The sequence below is a fragment of the Oryctolagus cuniculus genome, chromosome 5 (assembly GCF_964237555.1).
Source record: "Oryctolagus cuniculus chromosome 5, mOryCun1.1, whole genome shotgun sequence".
Classification (NCBI taxonomy): domain Eukaryota; kingdom Metazoa; phylum Chordata; class Mammalia; order Lagomorpha; family Leporidae; genus Oryctolagus; species Oryctolagus cuniculus.
The window spans coordinates 62,538,338-62,556,408 of record NC_091436.1 but is presented as its reverse complement, the minus strand read 5'-3'; the positions used below and the strand labels follow the sequence as shown (position 1 = coordinate 62,556,408).

At 48.3% G+C, this 18,071-nt stretch overlaps 1 protein-coding gene across 10 annotated transcripts in view; it reads left to right on the top strand.

Moving 5' to 3' along the window:
- The window catches only part of ARMC2 (armadillo repeat containing 2), a 143,417-nt gene that overhangs the window by 14,125 nt on the left and 111,221 nt on the right, over positions 1-18,071 (top strand). For 7 of the 10 annotated variants that reach the window (XM_070073719.1, XM_070073715.1, XM_070073720.1 and 4 more), the window contains 2 exons: positions 9,185-9,356; positions 16,203-16,410. In XM_070073719.1, coding sequence (XP_069929820.1) covers positions 9,185-9,356; positions 16,203-16,410 — 380 coding nt within the window. Of the gene's footprint in view, positions 1-9,184; positions 9,357-15,663; positions 15,840-16,202; positions 16,411-18,071 lie in introns of all 10 variants that reach the window. The other 3 variants (XM_070073724.1, XM_070073721.1, XM_070073718.1) reach the window with 2 other exon arrangements.

Genomic DNA, 18,071 nt, shown 5'->3' with positions numbered 1-18,071 from the left:
ACAAAGCCCAGTGGTCTCCTGTCTCCTTATTTTCCATTGTTCCTTCCCCTGTGACTTTCTGTTTACTGTTTTGGTCGTCACATCCACACTTTTGCAAATGCCACACAGGGTTGCTACTGTCCGGCAGGAGATTGAGAAATTCTCTAATGATTTCCTGCTATAGAAGATGAAGATTTCTCTTATCTGTCCCATCACCTCTACCACAACACATTCGCCCTTTCTGTCCCCGCTACTGCTCCCAAAACAGATACAGCGTAATTTTTGTCAGATCTGCTTTCAGTGTGATTATGTCAGTCCTGTTCATAGCGGATCCTTATTAGTGTTGATTAATGACGATTATTTCTTCATCCCTGTACCATCTTTTGTTTTCCCTGGCGTTAATAATTGCCTTACTTTTTTTCTGGAGATGGGGGGCTTTGTGTTACTACTATTTCAGCCACAAGCTCTTTGCCAGGGATCTAAATCTCCCTTGTGTGTTCAGACACAGGCAGTGTTCAGTGAGTTCACCTCCGGGGACTGCGCACACGTCTTGTCCACCTGCTGCCCTGGGCACTGGTGCACAGCTCCCGGGCATCCCTCACCATCATCTTGAGCAGGCGGCTCCTCCTTCTTGTGCTGTTTTTGTTTTTTCCTATTTCCTGTATCTCAGGTTCTTTTCTTTATTGATTTATTCTGGTGTTCATGGGGTATTCCCACATACAGTTTCTTGAGAAAGGGTGCACAAGGATGAATTATTTAAGACCTTGGTTCTTGTGTGTTACTCTCTGGAGGTTTGTAGAATGTGTTTCTTTGTCTCCAGTGCTCTGGAATTTCATAATGAGCCTTTCTGTGATTATATTTTCATCTATCATGCTGGTCGCTTGAAGGCCCTTTCTTTTTTATTTGTAAAAAAGATTTATTATTTAGTGAAAGGCAGAATTAGAGAGAGAGAGAGAGAGAGAGAGAGAGAGAGAGATCTTCCATCTGTTGGTTCACTTCCCCAGTGGCTGCAATGGCTGGACAAGGCTGGTACAGGCTGAAGTCAGGAGTCTGAACTCCATCCAGGTCTCATGCCAGTGACAGGGGCCTAAACACTTGGGACATCTGCTGCTGCCTTCCCAGGTGCATTAACAGGGAGCTGGACTGGAAGCAGAGCAGCCAAGACTCAAACAGGTCCTCTGGTATGGGGTGCCAGCATTGCAAGTGGCGGCTTAATCCCCTGCGCCCCAGCGCCTGCCATAGACGTGCCCTTTCAGTGTGGAATCTCATGCCCTCCAGCTCTGGAAGTTATCCTTGGATTATTTTGATGATGTCTTCTTCATTTTTTTTGGTATGTTTACTCTTTCTGGAACGTACCCTTCAGATGTAGGATCTCCTGAACCATGCTTCACTTTTCTTGTTTTCTCTCTTGGGTCTTTTTTGGAAGAGACTTTACATTCTAATTCCTTTATCGAGTTCTTTCATTTCTACTATTGTATTTTTAATTTCTAAAAGCTGCTTTTTCCTCTATAAATGATGATTTTTGTTTCATGTTTGCAGCCTCTGACCTGAGAATATTAGTAATCGTTTTGCTTTTTTTTTTTAAATGCAGTTTTCTCCTCCTTTGTAGTCTCTTGCATGTTTATGTTGGCTTTGGTCAGTTTTTCACACTGGAGGCTTGCTTCTGATGCCTTACACTGCTTCTCTGGCTGCTGCTAAGAGTGGGAGCATGTGGGTGGCGTTGGTAAGTGTGTAGGTTATGCCTTTGCACACCTGTGGTTGGAGGATCTGGCTGGACTGTGTTGTTGGTGACACTGCCGGTGGCATCATCTTTAGGACTAGGCAGAGCCCCATAGAAGAAGGATCTTTCAAACTCTTTCCTGGAGGAGAAAGGCTGGTTGACCAGCTTTCAGGTGGGGGAAGAAGGCAGGAATGCCTATTATTCAATATGAATATCTGTGTGTGCAAGTACCCTGACCCTCAACAATCAAGGTGCTGAATGTGGGGCAGGCATTTGACACAGTGGTTAAGATGCAGCTTGGGATGCCTGCATCCTATATTGGAAGGCCTAGGTTCCTACTAACTTCCGATTCCAGTTTCTTGCTAATATGCACCCTTGGAGGTGGCAGGTGGTATCTCAAATACTTGGGTCCCTGTCACCCATGTGGAAGACCCAGACTGAGTTCCTGGCTCCTGGCTTCGACCTGGCTGTTATGGGCATTTGCCAGGGAAACCAATGGATGGAAGTTCTCTGTCTCTGTCTGTCTGCCTCTGTCTCTCTTTGCCTTTTAAGTAAAATAAATCAGTAAAACTTTTTAAAAAGGGCACTTAGTGTAAGGTTACCCTCTACTTAGTGATCCTGCTTAGCGAACTACTGTTTTGTCCTCTTTAGGGAAGAAGCTTCCATCTTCTGGGTTCAGTAGTCTGGCTGCATGAGCTGGGGGGGGACAGAGGTTACCCAGACCTTCCGCTCACCCTTCTCATTTGTCTCCTCTCCCTTTATACCTCTCTTACCGGAAGTACTTGGTGACTTCTTTGGCTTCCATGGAGTTGAGGTGCTGGTCAAGCTACTCCTCAGTTTTTACTGTATTGTGCCTGTGTGTATGCATGCATGTTTGTTTATTTACTTTTTATTTATTTATTTGAGAGGCAGAGAGAGAGTGCGCGCTAGCTCCCATCCTGCTGGTTCACTCCTCAAATGCCCACAGTGGCTGGGGGGATCCTAAGGTAGGAGCCAGGAACTCAATCCAAGTCCCCCACGTTGGGGGCAGGGACCCAGCGACTTGGGCCATCACTGCTGCCTCCCAGGGTCTGCATTAGCAGCAAGCTGGAATCAGGAGCTGGAGGTGGGACTCAGCCCCAGGCACTGCAGAACACAGGCATCTTAACACAGTGTTTGAACTGCTGGGCTCAGCACTGCCCCTACGTTTGTTTTTGAAAATAAATTGCTGATATTTTGAAATTCATCCATAAAAACTTAAATGTGCATCTCATATGAATAAGGACAGTCTCCACACATAACCACCCTGCTATGATCACAGCTGCAGAAAATTAGCATTCCTTGGGACTGCTGTGTAATGCATAGTCCGTGTCCAAATGACCCTGATTGTCTCAAAATGCATTGCATATTTCTGAAGTATTTATCAGAACGTCTCTCTGAGGAACATTATTCTTATGTTACAGATAGCAAAAATAAGATCCCAAAGCAGTATGCAATGAATAATTTGTCTCCTGTTGTTGACCATGGCTTCCTCCATCTACAGCCTTGGAAACCATCTGGGTTTTGAGCCAGCCACACAGCAGGAGGGCACAGTGTGATAGTCTGTGGTTCTCCCTTATTGTATAGTCGCTCCTTATTCCATGGCGCTAAGAGTTGACTCCTATAAATTACTTTTAACGTTGCTATTATTTTGGCAGAAATCATTCAATTCGACCCACTGTTTCTTGGAGATGTCCATCTCTGGGGCTAGCTTGGTCCTGTTCAGGCTGTCTGGTTCTTAGACTCCATAGTTAGACATTAGGCTAAGCAGAGGCTGGTGTTTGCCTCTGCTTCTGGTCATTGATATTAAATTCCTATACTGTAGCATCACTAGGTTCCATGTTCAACATGAGAGGAATGTAGGAAAACCTCATATTATGTAAAATGACTCCTTTATTTAAGAGTTCTTTGTTTTTTACAGGGAGATACACAAAGGCAGAGGGAGCTCCTATCTGCTGGTTCACTCCCCAAATGCCCCCAGTGGCCAGGGCCATGCCTGGCTGAAACTAGGAGCTGGAAACTCACTCTGGGTCTCCCATGTGGATGGCAGGGACCCAGCTACCCAAACCACCATCTACTGCCTCCCAGGATTCAGGCCAGCAGGGATCTGGAAATGGGAACCAGAGCCTGGAGCCAAATCCAGGCATTTGAATTAAGATGCAGGCATTGCAACCACTAAGCCAAACATATACCCCAGAGTTCAGTTACTTAAGCCTTAAATATTTTCAGTCAACTTCTTATTGACACACAGAAGAGACACAAATCTTAAGAGCACAACAAGGCACAGTTACGCAAACAAATTGTACTCAATAACCAGCATTCACAAAGAAAAAATGGATCATTGCTGGGGTCTGAAACCACCCTAGGGCAACACCATGTTGACTTCTAACAGGGAAGATTATTTTGAGCTGTTTTTCATATTTTGCACTTGCCTGGCTCTAAGTATTTGACAAGAGTAAGAAAATTCAATATATTTTAGAAAGAAAGGGACTTAGGACCTCACACATGCCTTGGGGAATGAGAGGTATCTAGGGTAAGAAGAAGCGGAGTGAGGATGTCGAAGCCGCGTTTTCTCCTCGCGCTCCTTCTGAAGTGAACAGTAACACCACAGCAGAAGGTCCCATGGCTGAGGGTGACGGCGGATCCCAGAGTCCTGTGGAGAAAACCATAGCAGCAGAAATGCACAGGGGGCTGCCACATGGCAAAGAGATCTGCCTGGGAGCATTGCTGTTATCTGCTTTCTGACTTCTCAGAGCTCTGTGTGTGGCTGTGTGTGAATGTATGTATGTGTGAGTGTGTGTATGTGAATGTGTGTGTGGCTGTGTGTGAATGTGTGTGTATGTGTGAGTGTGTGTGGCTGTGTATGTGTGAGTGTGTGTGGCTGTGTGTGTATGTGTGAGTGTGTGTGTGGCTGTGCATGAGTGAGTGTGTGTGGCTGTGGCTGTGCGTGAGTGTGTGTGGCTGTGAGTGTGTGGCTGTGTGTGTGTATGTGTGTGTGTGTGGTGGTGTATATGTGTGTGTGAGTGTGTATGTATGTGTGTGTGAGTGTGTGGCTGTGTGAGTGTGAGAGTATGTGTGTGTATCTGTGTGTGAGTGTGTGTTAGCTGTGTGTGTGTGAGTGTGTGTATGTGAGTGTGAGAGTATGTGTGTGTGAGTGTGTGTGGCTGTGTGTGTGTGTATGTGAGTGTGTGTGAGAGTGTGTGTGGCTGTGTGTGAGTGTGTGTGTGTGAATATGTGTGTGTTTGAGTGTGTGTTTGCTTTGCAAATAAATCATGAGCAGCTTTCTGGGGTGGGGCATCCTTGACCCATCTTGACCCTTCTCGGTGTGGGATGCAGATAAACTTACCTTCCCTCTGGGGAACCAGAGGAGCCAGGGCCGCGGTGCCAGGAGGAGTCCTGGCCAGCACTTCCCGTAAATGTCCTATGAATTGTGTCTTTCTCGACTGGGTGCTCCAGGAAGGGAGCCGCTTCACCGAGTAGAACAAACCGGAACTCCAATCTTCCCCACGTCCCCATGACACCAGTCACGGATTAGTGTCATGAAATAGCGTGAGGGGGATAAGGTGCTCAAATGAAGACTTATTTAGACTTTGTTTAAATGTTTACAGCATTCTCTGGTTTCTAAAATGTTGTGGATTTTATAGGAAATACATACTTTTTAAGATTTATTTATTTGAAAGGCAGAGTTATGGGGGTTGGGGGAGGGAGGTGGGAGAGTCTTCCATCTACTGGCTCACTCCCCAAATGGCTGCAATGGCTGGAGCTAACTGATCCAAAGCCAGGAGCCAGGAGCTTCTTCTGGGTCCCCCACATGGGTGTGCCGAGGAAGCACTTGGGCCATCTTCCACTGCCTTCCCAGGCACATTAGCAGGGGATTGGATCGGAAGTGAAGCAGCTGGGACTTGAATTGGCACCCATATGGAATGCCAGTCTCATAGGCAATGGCTTATCCTGCGGTACCACAGCGCCAGCCCAGGAAAGAAAATTTTACTGGTTGTCTTCATAAGAGCCATTTTGCTCAACAAAGTAGAAGAACGTTTTATAGAACTTAGCTTGAGGGAAATCGCTAACTTGTCTGGTGTTTTTCTAAAAGCTTATTTTTATTTATTTGAAGAGTAGGGCGATGGAGGGAGGAAGGGAAGGAGACAGAGAGAGATCTTCATTCACTGGTTCATTTCCCAAGGACCCAACAACAGCCGGGGCTGGGCCAGGCTGGAGCTTAGAGCCAGGAACTCCATCTAGGTCTTCCATCCCGGTGGCAAAAACCCAAGTACTCAAGCTATCATCTGCTGTCTCCCACCTGTATTAGCAGGGAGCTGAATCAGAAACAGAGGTGGGATTTGAGCTGGCACTCTGATACAGGATTCGGGCATCCCAAGTGGTGGCTTAGCCTGCTGTACCATGTCACCCACTCCAATAATTTTCTTTCATTGCTTTTTTTTTTTTGACAGGCAGAGTTAGAGAGAGAGACAGAGAAAGGTCTTCCTTCTGTTGGTTCACCCCCCAGATGGCTGCTACGGCTGGCGCGCTGCGCCGATCTGAAACCAGGAACCAGGTGCTTCCTCCTGGTCTCCCATGTGGGTGCAGGGCCCAAGCACTTGGGCCATCCTCCATTGCCCTCCTGGGCCACAGCAGAGAGCTGGACTGGAAGAAGAACAACCAGGCCAGAATCTGGAGCCCCAACCGGGACTAGAACCTAGGGTGCTGGCGCCGCAGGTGGAGGATTAGCCAAGTGAGCCATGGCACCGGCCATATTTCATTGCTTTTAAAAGAATTTATTTTTATTTTATTTGAAAGGCATAATAACAGAGAGAGAGGGAGAGACAGAGAGAGAAAGAGATCTTCCGTCCTCTGGTTCATTCCCCAAATGGCTATAACAGGCAGAGCTGGGCCAGGCTGAAGCCAGGAGCCCAGAACTCCATCCGGGTCTCCCACAAGGGTGGCAGGGACCCAAGCACTTGGGCCATCTTCCTGTGCTTTCCCAGACCATTGGCAGGGAGCTGGATCAGAACTGGAGCAGTAAGGACTCGAATTGGTGTCCATGTGGGATGCCAATGTCACACATAGTAGCCTAATTCACTGCACCACAACTCTAGCCCCAGAGATTTTCTTTTGAAGAATTAAATTTTTTTAATTTACCCAAGGACTTGGGCCATCTTCAGCTTCCTTCCCAGGCACATTAGCAGGGAGCTGGATTGGAGGTGGAACAGCCGGGACTCAGTCCAGCACTCATATGGGATGCCAGCATTGTAGGTGGCAACTTAACCTGCTCTGCCACAACACTGGCCATGCAATAATTCATTTTCTCAAGGAGCAGTTATGAGGCTGCATCTTGCCCTCCAGAGAGAGTAAAAATACTTATCTGTTTGGTTGGGGGGGAATCAGCTTTGCACACCCTCTTTCCCTGTTTCACACAGTTTTTTTGGTCAGTCCTGGAGACATTGTGAGAGCTCCGGCATCTGTGGAAGGGGCGTTAGCTGTGTCTCTGCTATTGTTGGGCACACTTCTCCATCTCTGCATCAGTTTCAGGGCACCTGCAGAGAACAGACATTCTGAGCTAAGAAAATCTCCCATCTACCTTCGATATCAGCATTGTTCTCAGGTAGTTCATCTCTTTCAGAATTATACTTAAAGCACTTACTTTCCTAGATTATACTCTGAGCTTCTCTGTTCCTATTAGCATAAGTCATAACTTTGCAACCAACTAGAGAGACTAAAAAGTAGAATGACCACTTAATCAATGGGTATAGCACAATTTATAAGACAAATGAGTGTGCTCTCTGCATCAGAACCCATTGTCTCTGTGCCAGCAAGTTTGCATCAGAGGCTAAACCCTTGGCCTTTGGTAGATTAGCTGGGAGCAGCTTTCGTAGGAAACGGAGCCAGCACCTTCTGAGCCCTCACAGCCAGACCGTGTTTATGTCAGCCTCCCTGTAGGAATGGGACTGCTGTCTCCATGCCGTCACTGGGCAAGTGCAGAGAAGTAATGGTCTGCCCAAGTTCACAGGCGTGTCAGTGGATTACAGTCCAGATCTGTCTGCTCCCAAAGTGATTCATGTTTTCTTCTGTATTATTTTATTCACCCCTCCCTCCCCTTTTTAAAAGTGTATTTAGAAAAATGTAACTCTGAAGTCATAAAGACTAAAGTCTAAAAAACTAACTTCTTTGGACAAATCCATCCTGGATGCAAATGAACAGGAGGAAACAAAAAACGTTTGGAGGAAAATCATGGCTATTGAAATAAGCAACTTCTCGGCAGGAGAACTGTGGTGTAGATGTGTCTGTGTTCTGTGAGTATATGTGAGAACAGACATTTGGGCTGATGTGTTGTATATGCTATTCGACCTCACCCGTTGCTCCAAATTATCTCACTTAAATTTCACATTGGATTTTTTAAATTGTTGATTAACTTACTGGACAGTGAGTCATTCATTTCATGTGTTACAGAAATGACTTGACTTCCTTGTGATTGCGGTTGTGGTTGGAGAACTAAACGCATTCACTGCCATGAGGCTGCCCCTTCACAGGCCTGCAATTGTGCTGAAGTGGAGGCAGGAAGGGTATGACCATCAGGTGGAGAGCTTAGTCCCCTGGGAGGTGCTGGCACAGGGTCAAGGCCACTGCCATCTGGAGCTTAGACCAGAGGGGAGCTGCTAGGTTTTAAAATCTTTAAGGAACCAAATTTTGCCAGTAATGTTCCTTTTCTAAAAGGTGCCAACATAGAATTTTTGAAATATAAGAAATAAAACATTTTTATATTCTTGTTTCGTGACTTCTTAATCTGGTTATTTTAAAATGTTGACATCTAAAAAAATACTAAAAAAATACTTCTCATGGAATCCTGAGGACGTGAAGGTAACACTACTTAGATTCCACATAGTTCTTAGTACATGCAGGGAAAATGTTTTCCGAGCTGAATTGAACACAGATGTTTGTAACGTATGTTGACAGTACTGTACTTAATTTTACCATCTCTTTCTCATAATATTTGTTTGCCTGGTTTTTTTTTTATTTATTTATTTGATTGATAGATTTAGACAGAGAGACAGAGAGAAAGGTCTTCCTTCTGTTGGCTCACCACCCAAATGGCTGCTATGACTGGCGTGCTGTGCTATACTGAAGCCAGGAACCAGGTGCCTCCTCCTGGTCTCCCATGTGGGTGCAGGGCCCAAGCACTTGGGCCATCCTCCACTGCCTTTCTGGGCCACAGCAGAGAGCTGGACTGGAGGAGGAGCAGCTGGGACTAGAACCCGGCGCCCATATGGCACCATCTTCTGCTGTTTTCCCAGGCCGTAGCAGAGAGCTGGATGGGAAGCGGAACAGTCAGGACTCGAACTGGGGCCCATTTGGGATGCTGGCACTGCAGGCGGCGGTTTTACCTGCTATGCCACAGCTCTGGCCCCCTACAGTGAGTCTTACGTGAAACACAGACATTCTTGCCAATCCTTTCTTAAACTCTCTTCCCAGAAGCCGAAAGCTCCAGCATCTCCCAACACGGAGCAGGATCCCTGCCTGTCCTTTCCCAGACCCCCGGTGGACCCCGCGAAGATGAGACGGATAAGCAGCGCCCGGGCGCGCCTGTTCCGGGCGGCGTCTCAAGGGCCTCTGCTGCCGGACAGATCGCTTCCTCCCGCCGAGGGTAAGGCCACCTAATGTCCTTTGAACCCTGGCAGGGTGGGGGTGGGGGGCACCTGGAACTGGTGAATAAAACCACTTTCATACGATTTTTTCCCTCACTCTGGATGATTTTGACATGAAGTGAGACTTAGTGAATATTGAGCAAAAGGTGGTTAAGGATCATTGTTCATGCATTTCTCTGGGTGTTTATAAAGAACACCTAAACATCCTGGTTTCTTAAAAGCATCACCTGGCAGGAAAAGAATGCTAGGAAAAGCAATACGAGGACAGTCTCCTAATGGATGGTTCTCATGGATCAGAAATAAATTATTTTTAAATTGGAGTTGAAAAAGTTAATTCCATTATAAGTGAATGAGAATGAGAGTCTTATAATGCTCACTAAGCTTAGGTCTTTGAAATTACTTTTCTGATCTCATGTGAATATGTAAGCAAAGCTGGATGGGACTTTGCCAGAGATGCTGGCAGGTGTCTAACCTGGGAACATCCCCAAGGGTGTCATTGGAAGTTGGAATGCCTTCATCCAAGGCATCCAAAGGGTTTTTCAGACTGCCCAGAAGACCTGATAGAGAGATGGCAGCTTAGTGAACCACATCAGCAGTTTTTAAAAAAAAAAAAATGAGGGGCCGGCGCCGCAGCTCAATATGCTAATCCTCCGCCTGCAGCGCTGGCACCACAGGTTCTAGTCCCAGTCAGGGCACCAGATTCTGTCCTGGTTGCTCCTCTTCCAGGCCAGCTCTCTGCTATGGCCCAGGAAGGCAGTGGAGGATGGCCCAGGTGCTTGGGCCCTGCACCCGTATGGAGACCAGGAGGAAGCACGTGGCTCCTGGCTTTGGATCAGTGTGGTGTGCAGGCCGCAGCAGCCGTTGGGGGGGGGGGGTGAACCAATGGAAAAAAAAAAGACCTTTCTCTCTTTCTCTCTCTCTCACTGTCCACTCTGCCTGTCCAAAAAAAAAAAAAAAAAAAAAAAAAAAGAGGTAGAATAGAAATAGTGGAAGATAGGAGAATATATTGTAAAATATTGTCAAGTACTGCTGAGTTACATCAGTCTTCAGTGGGTGTTCAGGGTCTTGTTATAACTTGATTTGTTAGTGTGTGTGGTCACAAAAGTTGGGGAGCTCCCTCCCGAGGAGCTGACGGAATGGGCTGCCCCTCACCTGACGAGGGTAGGTGACCGAGGGAAGGCATGGGAAGGCAGAGTCAGAAGACAGATTCCTGGATGTCACACTTGTTTGACAGGCCTAGCATTTTCTTTTCATTAATCACCAAGAGTTGCAAAAGAGAAGAATCTGAGGAAAAATCCATATTTATGACTTCTTATGGGAAATCAGGAGATCTGGCAACACTGGGTCCCCATTCCGTGTAGCCTCAGTGGGAGTGATTGGCTCTGGGTGGTCCCCCCAAACCCCGCCCCCACCCCTCCATAGCCTGGGATCTGACTTGCAGCTCACCTTGTCTCCCCAGCCCACTTTACCATTCGCCTGTCCAGTGCTTGATAAAGGAGAGGGAGAAGGCAAGGAGCAAGTGCAGGGCATGTGCCTCCCTCTGTGACCTTGCAGCCAAGCGTATCATCAGGCGACTCGCCTTACCCCACCTCCCGGCTTGTTTCTTTCCTAACACAGTCAGTCAGTCTGGTATTTACTGAGCCCCTACTAAGTGCTAGACACCATCCCAGCCCCACAGAGCCCTCTCCTCTGTGAGCTTGCAACGCAGGGCAGGGAGAGAGACAACAGGACAGATGCCCAAGACCATTCAGGTTCTGAAGACGAAGGGAGAGAGTGACCGTGGCAGGGGTCATTTGTTTAGCACAGGTGGGTCGGGAAGGTGTCTTTGAGGAGGTGATCTCTGGGCTGAAATGTGAGCAGTGAGGAGGTGGCATTGTCTGAGTCTGTGGACCTAGTGTCCACACTGCAGGGAGAGCAGGTGTCAGGGCTGCACACAGGGCACACTCAGCCTGCCTGCTGGGAGGACACTGACAGGTGCTGCACCGGGGGTTGTGCAGGGCCCCAGAACGCTGGGAGTGGATGGGGCTTTACTCTGCTTGCAGCGAAAGGCCAGGGCCGGGTTTAAGTCAGGGGGACACCACACGGTCTCTGTGTTTTCTTTCCTGGCCGTCCTCCACTGCAACTGCACATAGGAGTCCCTGAGGAACTTTCCAGAAGTTCCACCTGCAGGGTTCCGTATCAGACCAGTGAGATCAGAACGAGCTAGTAATCACAGGAGTACAGGCTTGCCACCATGGGAGGGGACGGGCCCCGGAGCCAGGGTGCCTTTGCCAAGCTAGCGTCAGGGCTGCTGCCCAGGGTTTATGCCACATTCTTGCTTCTGAGCTTGAAGGTTGGGCACATGTTGGATGCATTTAGCTGGTGCTCCTTGTGCGTAGAACGATCGATCTCGCTGGGGCTCACAGGGATATGACGGCAACCACGAAGGTGGACACCTGCCCGCTGCCCTCGTGGTCAGCTCTGTGCTCCTGTCACACCCTAGCACGTCTTCTCTCCACTCGGTGTCTGCACATTCCTCCTCCAGACACAATGACAGTAAGCGCCACCGTCACTTCAAAGCACACCTTGCCCAAGTTAAAGAAACACCTGTACTCTCCCACCTTGGAATTCCCTTGCAAACAAGCGCCCTGGATTCCACAGCAGTAGAGTCTCTCTGCTGTTCCCAAAGGGCGGCTTCTGTCGGGTAACTGCCACTGCCAAGGCCCCCTGGTGCTGGAGACAGAGGGTGTGTCCCTTCCCTCGGTGGGTGGGTGTTATGTCATTTGTAGCTGGGGTTAGGGGTATGGCGGCAGGTTTAGAATCTCTGGTTTTAAGAAATTGAAAGGGGAGGAGTCCCAGGGGTCATGTCCACGGGGCTCATGTCCCTGTTGTTGCTTTGTGTTCAGATGGGGTCTGGGGCTGAAGGGGTACTGCTGCTGCTGCTGGAGGCCTCTCCCCCTTAACTGCAGCCAGACAGGGACCTTCAGTCGCCATCACGCTCTCCAACCACAAAGCCCTCCGCAGGCTTCCTGAGCCTATCCCGAGTCTGCTGTCCCCTTTCCCACTGCTGCCTTTCCTCTTGCTTCCTCCTTGTCTTGCTCCTCCCAAGCCTGCCCTTGGCACTCTGGGGTGCCGCAAATGGGCTGCAGCCCAGCAGAGCCTGGGGAAGCTAAGCTCCCAGGCCGAGGCCCCTTTCTCCCAGGGGACTGTGGAGAGCGAGCATTTTCTGGGTGTTTGATAAAGCACAAGCAGTCAGGAAGCACATGAATCAGAGCACCTGACCTCCTTGTTGAAACCCTGAAGCGCCCCCACTCAGCCTGTGCCATGTGGAGTAGTTGTCAAACTGAGCTCCGGGGGGTTCCAGGGAGCACTCTTGGCAAGATGTTCTTTGCTTTTCCTTGGAAAAGGGGGTCAGTGACCCCATGAACGTAGGGAAGCGCTCCCTCCTCCTCAGCACGCTGTGCACAGTTAAAGGGTGGGGGCAGCCCTCCAGGAACAAAGCCTGTTTAACTCTCATGTGTCACAAACTGGCCTGACTGTGGCTTCAGTTCGGAGGGAGCAGAGTTTGAGGAACACTGGCCTGCTACAGAGGCCAGCATACGTTTCTCTGTAAAGAGCCAGCTAGTCAATACTTCAGACCTTGTGGTCCATGGAGTCCCCGTTCAACCTGTTCAGCTCGGCCATTGCAGTGTGAAAGCCGCCATCAACTGAGAGCCACTGGAACTGGCATGTCATATACAGTCTTCACTCGTCACAAAATACTTCTTTTTTTTTAAATTCTTCCCAACTGTTTAAAATTGTAAAAACCAGGGTGATATTTGGCATAGCAATTGGGACTCCACTTAGGATGCCCACATCCCATCTTGGCGTGCCTGGGTTCGAGTTCTGCTTCCGCTTCCAAACTAGCTTCCTGCTATTGCACATCCTAGGAGGCAGCAGGTAATGGCTCAGGTGCTTGGGTCCCTGCCACCCCCATGGGAGATGAGAGTGGACTTCCTGGCTCCTGACTCCAGACTGGCCAGGCCCTGGCTGTTGTGGGCATTTAGGGGGTGAGCCGGCAGATACAGGAGCTCCCTCTCACTCACTCACTCTCTCTCTCGCTGCCTTTCATGTAAATTAAATAAATAAATAAAAATGAAAAGATAAAAACCGTTCGCATTTCACAGGCTATACAATAGCAGGAGGCGGGCCAGTTTCGGCCGGGGTGCGGTGTGCTGTGCTGACCCCTGGCCTCGGGGATGAAGGCCCAGCTCCTCCTCGTGCACAGCTCTGTTGAGATGTGGCCCCAGCCGAACGTCTCAGGCCCTCCTCCTGATGCTCAGAGAAGGGACCAGAACTCCTGCTCTTCCCCACACACATCCTGCCATCTCACGCCTCAGCTGTGTAACTGGCCGGGCCTGGTACAAGATGAAGATGTGGGGCTCCTTGTGCAGAAACCATTGCGAATCTCAACATGGCAAGTGTGCAGCATTAAACCATGTGTGGGGCCCTTTTAAAAGGAGGCACATGTGCGAGGCTGGCCTTAATTCCACACTTATATTCCTTTTTATTTGAACCATTTGCCTCCTGGGAACCCTGCCAAATGCTGCTCAGGCGCCACCTCCTCTGTGAGTCTATCCCCACCCATCTCCTAACCCCGCAGACTTCTCTACCATCTGTGCCACCTCCATACCTGGCTGGGGCCACACAGTACTTCATTGAAGTCTTCACCTCTGCCTCTGTGTCTCCCCAACTAGACCAAGAACTGCAGTGGATCTGTCATTTTCTGTATCTGTAATCTGAGAGCCTAAAACAGGGTATGGTATACAACAGGTGCCAAAGGAATGTCTACAAAATGGAGCTGTTCCTGTAGGGTAAATGCTGCTGCTAGCTCTGTCCTGTGGAGGTTTACCCACACTCCACTACACGACAGGTGCCATGTGCTGCCAGTGTCTGCCAGGGAGACCCAAAGCTTCACTACCCGGGGATGGCCATCTACAGGGAGTAAGAGAGAGCACCAGGACAGCTCTTCCTTGTGGTTGAAACCAACCAGCCCTGTCCAGTAGTTCGTGAAGATAGGAGGGTGCAGTTGTGTTTCTACCAGCTTTGTGATGGCTGGAACTTCTGGTTCAAGGTCAGCTACATGTGGAACAGCACCTGGTGCGTAGAGGGTGCCTACTCAGTACTTACAGAGTGAATGAATGAAAGAAACAAATGCTGCAACACAACAGCAGGCTAAGCACCCTCCCTTGGCAGTCTGAAACAGAATGTGTGCTTAGTAGCTCAAGAGTGAAATCAGCAAAGGGAGAGAGACCTGGACCAGAAGCGAGGCCTTTGGGTTTCTGTAACAATAATGACAACGACTTCTAGGTTTTGGAAGGGCTAGCACCATGTGAGTCACTGCGAGACCACATCTCTTCATTCTCACCACATCCCCAACAAGTGGGGACCACTAAAGAAGGTGAGAAAAAAGTTGAGCTGTCTGTTCCCAGCCCTCGGAGCTGGGGCCCCGGGAGTCTGCACTTGAACCCAAGTCTGCGGGATCAGAGGCCTCTGCTCTTACCATGACCTTTCCTCGCCTAAGCAATGAGGATGAGACCAGCCAGTCTACAGGTTCCTTTCAGCTATAAAATTCAGTGTTTTGGAAAAGGGGAGCTTGGTCAGAGGGGTAGAACAAGTGGTTTTGGATTTGGTTTGTTGGTTTCTAAATAAGCTCAGAAAAGGAAACCTTGAGTCATTCTGGAAAAGCTTACAAAGCAGTACTTTTCTATATGAAATTCCTTTCTCCCTGACCCCTCACTGCACCACAGGGGATCTACTCTCTTGTAGCCATGGACTTTGATAAGATCTTTTATCACAGACTGGAACCCAGTAGCAGAATAGCCGATAACCGACTTCTAGCATCAGTTTGCCACTGGAGTGAGTGTTGTTTTTACCCTAAGAATCTGCATTTAGAAGTGCAATGCATGTTTTAGTTGCAGGCAGGATGTTTTCTCTTATTTCTATCTTCTTCATCTTTAGAAAGCCTTATAGATGTTGTAGTGCCTTCCGCTTTCCATCACCTGGGAGTGGCCTACTGGGCCTCCACCACCTGCCCACTACTCCTCTGTCTCTTCTTCCCTTTGTCTTCTCTTCTTCCCTGCACACACTTCACTCTTGCTAATCTGCAAGCACCCCAAGCCCTCTCCTGCCTTAAGCCCTTCGCACCGGCTGGTGTCTGTCTGAGCATGTGTCCCGCCTCCATAAGGTTTGCCCTCCAGGTCCTACCAGGCCCAGCCTATCTTAGGTTGCTCCCTGTCCCCACTGCCATTCGGCTCTACTTACCTCTTCTTTTGCTTTTCTGCATAGACCTATTACATCATCTGCCTTATTTATCGTGGTCTATTGCCTGTTGTCCAACATGCCCTGTGGATGTAGACATCCCCTCCATGGCATGGAAGCTCTAGGAAGTCGGGGATTCCTGTTTTGCCACTGGTGCTCCCAAGAGCCCGACTCAGAGCCTGACGTCAGAGAGGGCCCACTCAGTAAGTATTTTTTGAATGAAAAGTTCAGGAGGAAGAGTTATTATTATGGGATACAGAAGTACTTATGTGGACTAGGTAGTTTATAAAACGAAGCTCAAGTTCTTTATCTTTTATTCCAGGTAGACCCTAAGCTAATGTAACATCCTATTCATTTTTACATGCAGAATTGATGGTGCCAAGCCTGAAACAGTTGATGAGGTCTCGTATGTTCAGAGAGATTTTGATTGTAAGATTCCGGACTTGATTATAGGCACTATATAACTGTTACAGAAGTCCTTTAAATTCAAAACAGAAAACCTTGAAAGGTAGTGATTCCTAAAATGACAATGCTTTGATAAAATACTTTCTTCTTGGTCATTACAGCCAAGAAGCTGGTGGAGTCCAAAGGAGCAGTTTTGATGGGGGACTCTATGGTGAACATTAATGGCATTTGCCTAACAAAACCAAAAACCCTCAGCCATGCCAGGAGTCACCCACTGCAGCTGACTTACGATGGAGGCTTCAGGGAAACCCAGGAGCAAGAAATGTTCAAAGAGGCAGCATCCTTGCCATCCCATCTCCAAAGCGGAGGGTCAGTATCCTGTTCACTTAGCTTTTAGTCCAGGTACTTGTATCATTTGTTCTGTATCTCACATAAATGATTGGTTTATCTTCCCTTCCCCTCTCCCTTTTACATAAGCAGAAGTGGACAAATGAGTAAGAGAAATTCCTGCCCGTGGCTGCGTGGAGGTGATCTCACAGCATCTCCTACTTAATCCTCAGGAAGCCCTTTATTCATAAATACCAAAGTGCAGCTCCAGTAGAACTGTCAGCAAAAGGTCTTGCAGGGCTGTGTCGGCCAGCCCTGAGTGACAGCCGATGCTTCTGTCTTTGTGTGACCTGGGACTCCTGCCCGCCCTGCAATCTTGGGTTTGGTTTGGTCAACTGTTGTTAATCCCACAAGAGTGAGCACTGATTTTCTCCTCTGGTAGAAATTCAGATTCAGTGCTGATTATGTAAAGTAGTGGTTAAAGTAGGAGTCTTTCCGGATTCCAGTTCTCTAAGATATCTCTGTAGTAACTGCTCATGTCATGTTCTCAGATGGGGCTTCCTTGAGAAGCAATTTTCCTACCATATTAAGGGTTCGTGGTCAGACATTCACTGTGTGGCCCATGTACCTTCTTACCCTGGTGTTTCACCAAAGTCTCGAATGATTGGAGCCAGGGAAAGGTAGGGGCTGGAGTAGGGAAACTAGGCTCTTTTTTCCAATTAGGACTGGAAATAGTGTTGCTGTAGGAAGAAAGTCTGAGACTGGACAGGTCACTCAGTTAAAGATTTTTTTTCTAGAACTTTCCATTGGGTCATCATGGACAATTGCCCGGTTTGAATTTGCTTAACAGGGCTCAATTCCATTTTAAGATCAAGTTCTCGTTGCTATCGCTTTAGATTCCGGGTCTGACGTTGCCTTGTACACATGTAGCGTGCATAAAATTTTTCCCTGAAGCGGCTGCTTGGCAGCTTGTTTAGCTGAACTGACCCCGTCTGCTAACACAGCCTCAAGTGTCACATATGCGGAATTTATATTAGGCAATTTGGTGGTCCTTGTAATGTCACATTGCGTTCAGAACATTTTTTAAAATTAAAGGCAAAATGAAATGTCTCCTTAAGTGGAAGAGAACAGCTTCAAACTGGGACGTGGGGACTTGAGCACAGAGCTTCAAACTGGCCACTGCTGCCCAGACCGGATCCTTTCCAGTGGGTGAATAAGAATAGGCCAGGGCCCTCAGTGCCCCTACATGAAAGGCAGCGGGGAAACTTGTGTTTCTTTAGAACTGAAGGAAGAAGGAAACATTTATCTTGCTGCACCCATCCTTACAGTAATGAAAGCTGACCAGAAAAGCCTGACCAGAGCGGCTTCATTGGTTTATTTATTTATTTTTTTTTGCAGACCTTCAGATGCTGCAGAATAGGCTGACAAGCCAGGGTTCGTTATGTTCTCTTCATTCAGACACAGCCAGGGCCTTTCAATTACGCAGCCCACCTCCCACCCTCTGAACAGCCGGGGACAGATCAATTAGGGACTGGGAGCACTCCTTCCTGCCCATGGGACGTGACAGTCACTGATTGTTTCCTTAAGGCGGCTCTGCCTCGTCCACTGGTTGTGTCTGAGCTGCCTTCACAGTCCACCCTGGCCAGTGCGACTTTCAACAGCACTTGTGCTTCCTGAATCCTTACCTCCTTTAATCACTGGGT